General features: G+C 41.9%; 1 protein-coding gene across 1 annotated transcript; it reads left to right on the forward strand.

The window, feature by feature from the left end:
* The first annotated feature begins 15 nt into the window (after positions 1-15).
* KARS (lysyl-tRNA synthetase) lies at positions 16-10,023 on the forward strand. The gene is made up of 14 exons (XM_010081141.1): positions 16-230; positions 373-523; positions 715-880; positions 1,289-1,382; positions 1,656-1,842; positions 2,014-2,139; positions 5,030-5,149; positions 5,388-5,550; positions 5,649-5,822; positions 6,546-6,631; positions 7,310-7,395; positions 7,753-7,879; positions 9,549-9,692; positions 9,943-10,023. The coding sequence occupies exons 1-14, from the start codon at positions 16-18 to the stop codon at positions 10,021-10,023; spliced, it is 1,920 nt and encodes a 639-aa protein (XP_010079443.1).
* Positions 10,024-10,060: the final 37 nt, after the last annotated feature.

The following is a 10,060-nucleotide window of genomic DNA, read 5'->3' on the forward strand; positions in this document are numbered from 1 at the left end:
CCCGCCTCTTTCCTCATGAAGCCCCGGCCGGCGGTGTCGGGAGCCGCGGAGTTTGCCGTGTGCCGCTTCGGGGGTGCCCGGCGCTGCGGTGGAGAGCGGCCCGGGGACGGTTCCTGGGCAGGCGGACACGCATCCCTGCGGTCTGGGTGTGCGATGGTTATCTCAGCTCTGACTTTCTCCGAGTTATTTGGAGATGAACTGAAAGAGTTCAAAGAAGAAAATGCTTGCGGGTTGTTTGGACTTTTGTGCAGAGTGAGGGGATTTACAGGCTTATTTGTACAAAGCTCAATTTGTACAGTTTGTGGCAGAGTCCTGACGAGTGTTTCCCTGTATCAGAGTACTTGCTGCACCCCGTTTCCTTTTCTTTTGCAGTGAGCTGAAGAGACGGTTAAAGGCTGAGAGAAAAATAGCTGAAAAAGAGGCAAAGCAGAAGGAACAAAGTGAAAAGCTTTCAAATAAGTCTTCCTTGACTTCTGACTCTGAGAATAACATTGGTGCTGATGAGGAAAGCTTGGATCCAAATGTGAGCTTCTGGTCTCATGCTTACTACTGTTCTTATTGATTTATATTTGATTTCTTCAAGGGGAACTGAATGGTTAAAAGGGAAGAGACCAACATATTCCTACATAAGGGCAGCTGTGTTTTATTTTACAACCTGTAAAATCTTTTCAGTTTTTAACAAAATCGTTTGGTTTTGTTTGTTTCTGGTGACAGCAATACTACAAGATCCGTAGCCATGCAATCCAGCAGCTGAAGAGCACCAATGAAGATCCCTATCCCCACAAATTCCATGTAGACTTATCTCTCTCAGATTTTATAGAGAAGTACAGTCACCTGCAGCCAGGAGATCACCTGTCAGATGTTACAGTGAGAGTGGCAGGTAAAGACTTACCTGGGATTGAGGAAGAGGGTCTGTTGCTTTGCTAAGCCAAGTCTTAGCTGCTCCTGGTGAGGGGGTGGTCTCTTTTGGAATTTTGCTGATGCCCCCGCTACTCAGTCGTTAAGTCTGTAGCAGTGTTAGACTATTCAGGACGCATCCTTTCAGACTGAGTGGACCCATGCAACATCCCTTAACGTGATCAGATTATGATATGGGCTCCAGGACCCAAAGTTCATTTGGCCTTCTGTGCACTGGTATTGATTTTGAGACTCACTTCTTCTCTTTCATGGTTAGAGATCAACTCAGAGCTAACAGTCCTTTGTCCAAGTGATAATACTATGACTTTTGGCCCTGTATCCTTTCTGTTAGGGACTTTTTTCCTGATGTTCCACGTGCTTTGATATTTAGGTCGAATCCATGCAAAGCGTGCCTCTGGAGGGAAGCTGATTTTCTATGATCTTCGTGGCGAAGGAGTCAAGTTGCAGGTCATGGCAAATTCCAGGTAAGTAGACATATTCCCAATAGCTTCCTAGACTGAACTGCGTTCTTGGGCCTAGAGATCTGTATTTTAGCATGTTGTTCCTTCATCTCCTTAGGCTATTCGTCTATGGGTTGGCTTAGGCAGCCGGGTAATGTTTTGCTTAGGATGTTGTGGTTGGCTTCCCTGTTAGAAGAATCCTTTTTTTAAGGGATTTGGTCTGGGGAGAGACTTGCAGGTCAGTTTAGAATGGTAGGTTTTATACAAAAACTGCTTACATTGGTTTTGTAATTACAGGCTCTACAAATCCGAGGAAGAGTATTTCCGTATTAACAACAAGCTGCGTCGCGGGGACATTATCGGTGTAGAAGGGAATCCTGGGAAAACAAAGAAAGGGGAACTGAGTGTTATTCCTTATGAAATAACTCTGTTGTCTCCATGCCTGCACATGTTGCCTCATCTTCACTTTGGCCTCAAAGATAAGGTACTTGTCATACCTGTCACTCTTGGCGGCAATTTGACAGAGAGGTCTGAATGGATGACCTTTTATATCTGCTGATGGTATCAACAAAGGAACGTTAGTTTTGGTTTTGGTATTTTTTCCTTTGGCAGCACGTTTTGTCTAGCTTGTTATAAAGGTATTTGTTCTTTTCAGGAAACTAGGTATCGTCAGAGATATTTGGATTTAATTCTTAATGATTACGTGAGGCAGAAATTTATAACCCGTGCAAAGATCATTACGTATATTCGGAGCTTTCTAGATGAGTTGGGCTTCCTTGAGGTAAGGCTTCAGTGTTTATTTTGCTCTGCATACTGAATGTGTTTAGAGCTTCTCAGCTTCAAGGATGCTTTATGTTCAGGCTCATATGCAAAATATTTACAGAAGTGAGAATAATTATCTCAACACAGTGTGTTTTATCGGTTTAGTTTAATGGGAGCCATTCCTTTCCTCTCTGTAAAGTTAAAACTATTCCTCAGTTGGTGAGGTTATGACTCAGGAAACTTCTACCAAGGTAGTACTTCAAACTGCTGCTGTCCTTTCCTTATTTCAGTAAATTAAGGTGGAAATAACGCCTTTGAAATGGTGTTTTGCCTCTGAAGGAGGTAAATGCAGGTTTTACTTCCTGTAAGTAAAATTGGTTTTATCTTAAGATGTATTGTGGAGTAGCATATGAAAAAATAATACTAGCTCTGCTCTCTCTTGTGTCCGGATTCTTGGTTGTACTTTACAGTTAGCAAAAATGTTAGTACTTAATGTAGTTTATTTACAAGTGTTTATCAACTGAATCTGCAAAAGCTGCCAGTGTGAGTTTTTTGAGAGCAGTAGGAATCTGAACCTGCGCTGTGTCATCTCTGTTGTGTGCATAATGGCTTTTGATGTCTTTCTTTGATTAGTTTTTTTTTTTTTTCCAAATAATTATTAATCTAGTACTTACAGGTTTCACTGTTCTGATAAGTTGCTCAAAAAGGACCATAAGAGTCCTTCTTAATTTGTATAGAGTTTTGACTTGTTGGAATAATGGATTAAGTTACTTAGGTTTGGCAAGAATGTTGGGAATAAAAGAAAAGGCAGAGAAGTCAGCGAATGGCCTCCTGTACAACACAGTGCAGTCTGGAGGTGCATGAATCAGGCACCGCTCAATCATACCAACATGCCGTATGGCACAGTGTAGTGTCATGCCACAAACAGATAGTAGTTAATTTTGAGAAAAATTAACCAAACTGTCATGGGTATTGTATCGTGCTCTTCAGCTGACTGTCAGGGCTTGTTAGTTCAATCATCACCAGTTAAACTTTATTTCTGATTCCAGTACTGTCTGAGATGCTGACTGCTTTCTGTTCTGTTCTGAATGGTGAAATTTTGTTGTGAAAATACCTGTTTTCCTGCTTCTGGGTCAGTAATGGGGCATTCATTCTTGATGCTAAGATGTGAGGATGTGGACAGGCATACTGAAGTTCTCTTGTGTTAACATGAGAGCCAGCCTGGTTTGTAAGCACAGCAGTGGCACAGCATGCCATGGCATATCCCGCAGAACCAGTTAGGAAATTGTTTGGCTGCTTCCACCAGCTCTCTGTGTAGGGGCCCAAGTTTTGAGTTGTGAATCATTCTGCTGCTCTATTTTTACATCATTTACAGCTATTTTCTCTTTTTGATGTCAAGAGGTGTTGAACTCAGGTCTGTTACTCATGTAGTCAATAGTGTATACTGCTCCAAGCATAAGGAGTCACCTTCTAAACATCTAAGAAAAAGCAGCTTCTGTGAAAGAAAATTTGTAATGATTTGAACTAAACCAATTCACTGAAGCCTGCAGCAGATTGATTTAATTATTTTTTCTCCTTGCAATTGTGTATCTCTTCAGAAATTAATTTGGTTGGACTCCAGGATTCCCCATACATAGAGAAGTTCAGTAATAGCTTTTGATCTAAAGTGGATATTTCCATATATCTGTATATTCCCAGACATTCTCACCACCAAATATTTTTGGATGCTCCAAATATTTTTTCCCCCAAAAAAGCTGTGTTTTTGAAATTGTTTAGGCTTTGCAAAATTTGCAGTATCTATGGAATTTTGTTTCTTTCTTAAAGATCATCCAGTCCCTACCCCTGCCATGGGCAGGGACACCTCCCACTAGCCCAGGTTGCCCAAAGCCTCATCCAGCCTGGCCTTGGACCCCTCCAGGGATGGGGCATCCACAGCTTCTCTGGGCAACCTGGGCCACTGCCTCACCACCTGCACAGGAAAACATTTCTTCCTTATGTCCAGTCTAAATCTACCCTCTTTCTGTTTAAACTGTTGCCCCTTGTCCTGTCACTACAGGCCTTGGTAAAAAGTCTTTCTCCATCTTTCTTGAAAGCTGTCTTTCTACACTGAAAGGCTGCTCTAAGGTCTTCCTGGAGCCTTCTCCTCTCCAGGCTGAAGAACCGCGACTCTCAGCCTTTCTTCATAGTAGAGGTGTTCCGGCCACCCGGCCATTTCCATGGCCTGCTCTGGACCTACTCCAGCAGGTCCCTGTCTGTTTTGTACTGGGGACTCCAGGGCTGGACACAGTGCTCTGGGCGGGTCTCACAAGAGCAGAATAGAGGGGGAGAATCCCCTCCTTCGACCTACTGGTCACACTGCTTCTGATGCTGCCCAGGACACGGCTGGCTTTCTGGGCTGACAGTGCCTGTTGATGGGTCCTGTCCGTTTCCGCACCAGTATCCCCACGTCCTTTTCCGCAGGGCTGCTCTCAATCCATTCGTTCTCCAGGCTGTACTCATACTGGGTGCAGGAGCTTGCACTTGGCCTTGTTGAACTTCATTTTCTGAAATGCAGAGAGATGATTTTGTGACAATGCGACAGCCTAGTTCCTGGCTTTAATATCATGAACCTGGCAGGTCCACATTCATAGTAAATGTGAATGATTCTTGATAACAACAAAAGTTTAAATAGTTAGTCTTTACTGACTGCATGAGAGAAGTGCTGTTTAGTTCAAAATTGTTTTCATATGCTGGAATGTCAAATAATAAATGAAGTACGGAGATTTTTCATCAAAGTTATCTGTGGTTTGTTTTCTTGCTTGATATACTGAGTTCTGCTTTGGAAACAGATTAGACAAAAGCAGGGCATCGAGGTAGGAGTCTGGAAATGTTTGTGCCACTATTAATTTTTTTTTGTTATTGTTTTACAGATTGAAACTCCTATGATGAATATAATTCCAGGTGGAGCTGTGGCAAAACCTTTTATCACGTACCACAATGAACTGGATATGAATTTATATATGAGAATTGCTCCAGAACTTTACCATAAGGTAAAATACAAGCCCCTCATTCCTAAGCCTGTATTCTTCAGACTGTTGTGATTTTATTCTAAAAAAAGTGTAGATAAACTGAGGATTATTCTTGAAGAAAGGTGGACTCATTGGATTGGAGGAAGCAAAATGTATCTTGAATGAGCTTTGTAAGGTTGCGTTGCCGTTGTGTGTGTTTGAGCTCTTTTTAGTTATTTTTCAAAAGTTAGTGTGTTTACTAGAATTTCCTTTTGTTTAGATGTTGGTGGTTGGAGGCATGGACAGAGTGTATGAAATCGGGCGTCAGTTCCGGAATGAAGGCATTGATTTGACTCACAACCCTGAGTTCACAACTTGTGAATTTTATATGGCTTATGCTGACTACCATGACTTGATGGAAATCACAGAGAAGTTGCTTTCAGGTGACATATGCAATATTAATTAAAAAAGAGTAAGAATCTCTGAAGAATTGCACATTATGTGGCATACTCTTCTTCTAAACTTCAGGTTCCTTTTGTAGGGATGGTGAAACATATTACTGGAAGTTACAAGATCACTTATCATCCAGATGGTCAAGATGGACAGGCCTATGAGATAGATTTTACCCCTCCCTTCCGGCGAATTAGCATGGTGTATGATCTGGAAAAGGTCCTAGGAGTGAAATTTCCACCAGCTGAGTGTTTTGAAACTGAAGGTTAGATGCCAAGTATGAATGTCTTAGAATTCTTCCTTAACAGAAAGAAGGCAAAAGGTCTCTAGTTCTCAGCCTCTAGTCTGTCAGCTGCTTTTTTTTGAGGTGGTACTAACACATGGAATTGCTTTTCTCTGGTTTTGTCTGTTACCGAAGAGTCCAGAAAGAAGCCCTTCTGCCTTGCAGTCTTTGGCAGGATCTGACTCTCTGCCTCTTCCTTTGTTGAGTATATGTGATGCTGTCTACTCAAGAGGCATGAGCTGGGGAGTTCTTGATCTGTTGAGGAGACACAGCTTTTTATTACTTATTTCTCCTGTCTCTTGTGCAGTTGAGTGCCCATGCCTGTGATCATAGGTTGGGAGTATGATTATTTTGGGCTTTTTTCAGAGTGCATATGTGCTATTTTATTTCTGGAATCCAGAGCCATAAGGAAACAAGTTCATACACTTTTTAGTGATTTTTTTTTTCCCCCCTAATAATAATGTCTAGCAGTCATGTGGGGTTGTGCTTAACTCTTGTCAAGTTTCTGAAATACAAAATAACTTATGTTCTAGTGTAAACTGATAAAAACAAACACAGTTTTTGTAGACTGAGATTTAAGCTCACATTTTCCATGACGTATACCATTAAGATCTTATAAATCACTCTGAAATGTTGAAGGATGCAAAATGAAAAAAACTTGGTTGCCTGGGTGGCTTTTCTAATTTTTGTCTACAACAATTTCAGAAACTCGCAGGTTCTTTGATGACCTTTGTGCAGAGAGAAATGTTGAGTGTCCACCTCCCAGGACAACAGCCAGGCTTCTTGACAGAGTAAGTGAAGGTGGTGTTTTTATAATCCTAATGTCTTTGAAGAGCTATCTGTATCAACAGAAGTCTCTTTGGAGCAAAAGTTCAGTTGCATCTGGGAAAACATGCTGAAATGCACTTCACCTATTTCTGTATCACAGTGAGAAAACTTGCTGTGTCAAAATCTTTCTTTGTGTTGTCTACACCACAGTGTAGTTTACTGATGCCTGCTTAATGTGAGCGCTAGAGGATTTTAGTTTGATATCTGGTCTCTTGTTCTTAAAGCGCATCTGCTTTATCTTATGTCAGTTTTGTCTATGAGGTCTGTGCATCTGTCTGTACCTTACCAAACTGGTGGGCTTACCACACAGTTCTGATATCAACTGTATTAAGTCTTTTCCTTTGTATCCAAAATATTGCCCAATAGCTGTTTTTCTGCTGGTTTTCCTATTGGCCATTGTCATAATGTCCAAACTGAATTATGTTATTTTTTTAATACAGTTTTTGCTGTGTCATTTTTCTTATCTAACTAGGACACACACACTGTTAACGAAGATATTACCATGATCAGGAATTATTAATTGGGAAACTTTTATGGTACCTTCTGCAGTAGTGAAGAGAGAGAAGTAGGATGTTTGGGGAAGGCAGTGCTAGGAAAGTGATACTGTACTCTACATAATTGTTTTGCTTTTGTTTTCCCAGTTAGTTGGTGAATTCCTGGAAGTCACTTGTGTCAACCCTACATTCATCTGTGATCACCCACAGATCATGAGTCCTCTAGCCAAATGGTAAGAGTATGAGACACAGTCAGCATAGTCAGCATATAACTCTTTTAAACCCTCTACTCCTGCTTTATTAAAAAGAAAAAAAAAAAAAAAAAAGAAGAAAAAAAAAAGTCCCATGTGAAAAGAGAGATTTTGATGTTGTATACTAGTTTGTGAATTCTGGCACCAACCAAGACAGGCATTGGTTCCTAAGCTGTGAATCCCGTCACCCAGGGAAGAGGCGTGCTGATGCTTAGTAGTTTGAAGTTTTGACAGCTGTTACTGCCAGGTGTGGGCAATCCTTTTGAAGTGATGTATTTGTTCTTTGCTTCTGTAAAGATGTTTATTTTAAGGTATGGTTGTTTTGTGTTCTTCACATAGGCATCGCTCTCATCGGGGACTAACAGAACGCTTTGAGCTCTATGTAATGAAGAAGGAAGTGTGCAATGCGTACACAGAACTTAACGATCCTTTCCGGCAGCGGCAGCTTTTTGAGGATCAGGCTAAGGTAAGGTGTCTTGCGAAACAACAATATAGGCATGTAAACAAAGAATATTTCCTTTGTCTGTTCCAAATCTGTCATTAGTCCTTACTGCTGAAAAGGGTTGTTACTAGTTTGAGTGAGTGTTTCTAACTCTGGTGGAAGCCTGTCACTAAAACTTAATTCCTTTTAAAGGAACTGTGCTCTTGAAGGTAAACAAGTCCAAACACTGCTGTTGATTGTTTTTTTTTAGTAGCATAACTTCATTTTGGAATATCTTCCCTTTTATTCTACCTGAAGTACTAATCTGAAAAAAAGCAAATGTGCAAAGCATTTTCTCTGTCTTGCTCAGGTTGAAAGTTGTTTTCCCCAATTAAGCATTTATGTAGTCATGCAACATTATGCTTCTAAGTTGATAAATAAATTTTTGTGTCAATAAGGTTGAATGGTGTGTAAGTAATAGCCTAACTTCCTGAACTGAGTTATTACTATTTTAAATTGGCTCACAGAATAGAGCTGCAGACTGGAAATTATTAGGCCTGTAAATTTACAGTACTAGGTTTCTCTAGATAAGCCTCAGAAAGGTGTGACTGAAACTGCTTTTGTTATTGATTAGGTATACACATGGATGAGTGCATGTGTGCGCACACATGATTGAGGTCAGATGATGCAGTCTGGAGAAACAGAGTTCCTGTTCTTCCTTCTCTCTCTAATGGCTTCACAGTGCCTGAGAGGATTAAACAGTTGTCAAAACCAGCAAAATAGACCTATGTTAACTAACTTACTTGATAGTAAATTTCAAAATGTTCAATGAGAATGAATAATATTGTGGATTTCTTTCACCTTTGGTCTGTTGTATATATGTTTGCTGCACTTGTTTCTCATGATTGTAGCCAAACTGTGCAGACATATGGTTCCATGTATCGAATGAAAATTTGCCTGGAAATCTAATGTCAAGGTGGAGATTGAGATGAAGGATGTCAGTTAGCATTTCAGGATTTCAGACTCAGAAATGTTCAGGCAGAAAAGTTTGCTTTAAGTCTTTTGCAAAGTCTTCCTTGAAACTTTGTGAGCAAAATTTTTGTTGCTGTTTTACCACTTAACACTTGGCATTTTCTAAATTTGAGAGAGTCAGCTAGTCTGTGTTTTTATTACAATGATTTTTGGCACTTGGAGGCTGTCAGGTTCAGATGGATTAGCTACCATCTCAGTGCAGTTTTTTTAATCTTTCTACTTGAGGGGAAAGAAATCAGTCCCTAAACTTGGTTTCATGGAGCAACTACTGATAATTCAAACAATTAGGCTGCTTAGTTGTTTCCACTAACATTAAAGGGGGGGTTGCAAGCAAGAAATAACGTGAGAAGCTTTTTTTAAGCAATTTATTCCACTGTCATCTGCTGCCTTCTGGTCCTGGAGATAGCTTTTTACTGAAGTGAAGGGCTTGGGCCTTTGTCTAGAAAGGAAACTTACCGATCAGAAAGGACTTGAGCCCACAGCTATTTTGGAAGCACCTGTACGAGTGACCTCCGCCGTTCTCCAGGTGCTGAGATTCCTTCATCTGTTAGTTGTGCAGCTCTACAGGGCTTTGGTTGCATCAGTTAAAGGGCTGCTACAAACATCTGTTGGTAGGGGTTACCAGAAGGGGAACTGCCTAGCTCTGCGCAACCCACCTTCTACTGTTCGTGTTCTCATTTAGGCAAAAGCTGCGGGTGATGATGAGGCCATGTTTATTGATGAAAACTTCTGCACTGCACTGGAGTATGGCCTTCCTCCTACAGCTGGCTGGGGCATGGGCATTGATCGCTTCACCATGTTCCTTACGGATTCCAGCAACATCAAGGTAAATGCTGGGACAGGCAGCGCCTGCTGCCACCGCCGTCAGGGAACGGGAGGGAGGGTCTGCACAGCAGGGCGGCTCACGGAACAAACCGCAGGCGGTGCAGCCGTCTGAGAGTCTTTGAGGTGAAGAATTCCCCTCAGGAGAGCTCTCCATGCGGCACTTGCTTTGAAATCTCTCCCGCTGCCCGCCCGAGCGCCGCTCTCGCGAGACGTGCCGTGGGGCCTGGCGCTGATGGTGTCCCTTTCCGCAGGAGGTGCTGCTCTTCCCCGCCATGAAGCCGGAGGAAAAGGAGGCGCCGCCCGACCAGGCCGCCGAGGGCACCTCAGTGTGAAGCGCGGGGCAGCGCGGACCGCGAATAAAGCAGCGCT

Source organism: Pterocles gutturalis, unplaced genomic scaffold (genome assembly GCF_000699245.1).
Source record: "Pterocles gutturalis isolate BGI_N339 unplaced genomic scaffold, ASM69924v1 scaffold18941, whole genome shotgun sequence".
NCBI classification, from domain to species: Eukaryota; Metazoa; Chordata; class Aves; order Pterocliformes; family Pteroclidae; genus Pterocles; species Pterocles gutturalis.

Excerpts from the sequence above, each read along its gene's own strand:
- KARS (XM_010081141.1), top strand. The coding sequence starts at position 16 with ATGAAGCCCCGGCCGGCGGTGTCGGGAGCCGCGGAGTTTGCCGTGTGC. Across the intron at positions 5,150-5,387 it reads CTCCAGAACTTTACCATAAG|ATGTTGGTGGTTGGAGGCAT; the intron begins GTAAAATACAAG and ends CCTTTTGTTTAG. Across the intron at positions 5,551-5,648 it reads CACAGAGAAGTTGCTTTCAG|GGATGGTGAAACATATTACT; the intron begins GTGACATATGCA and ends TTCCTTTTGTAG.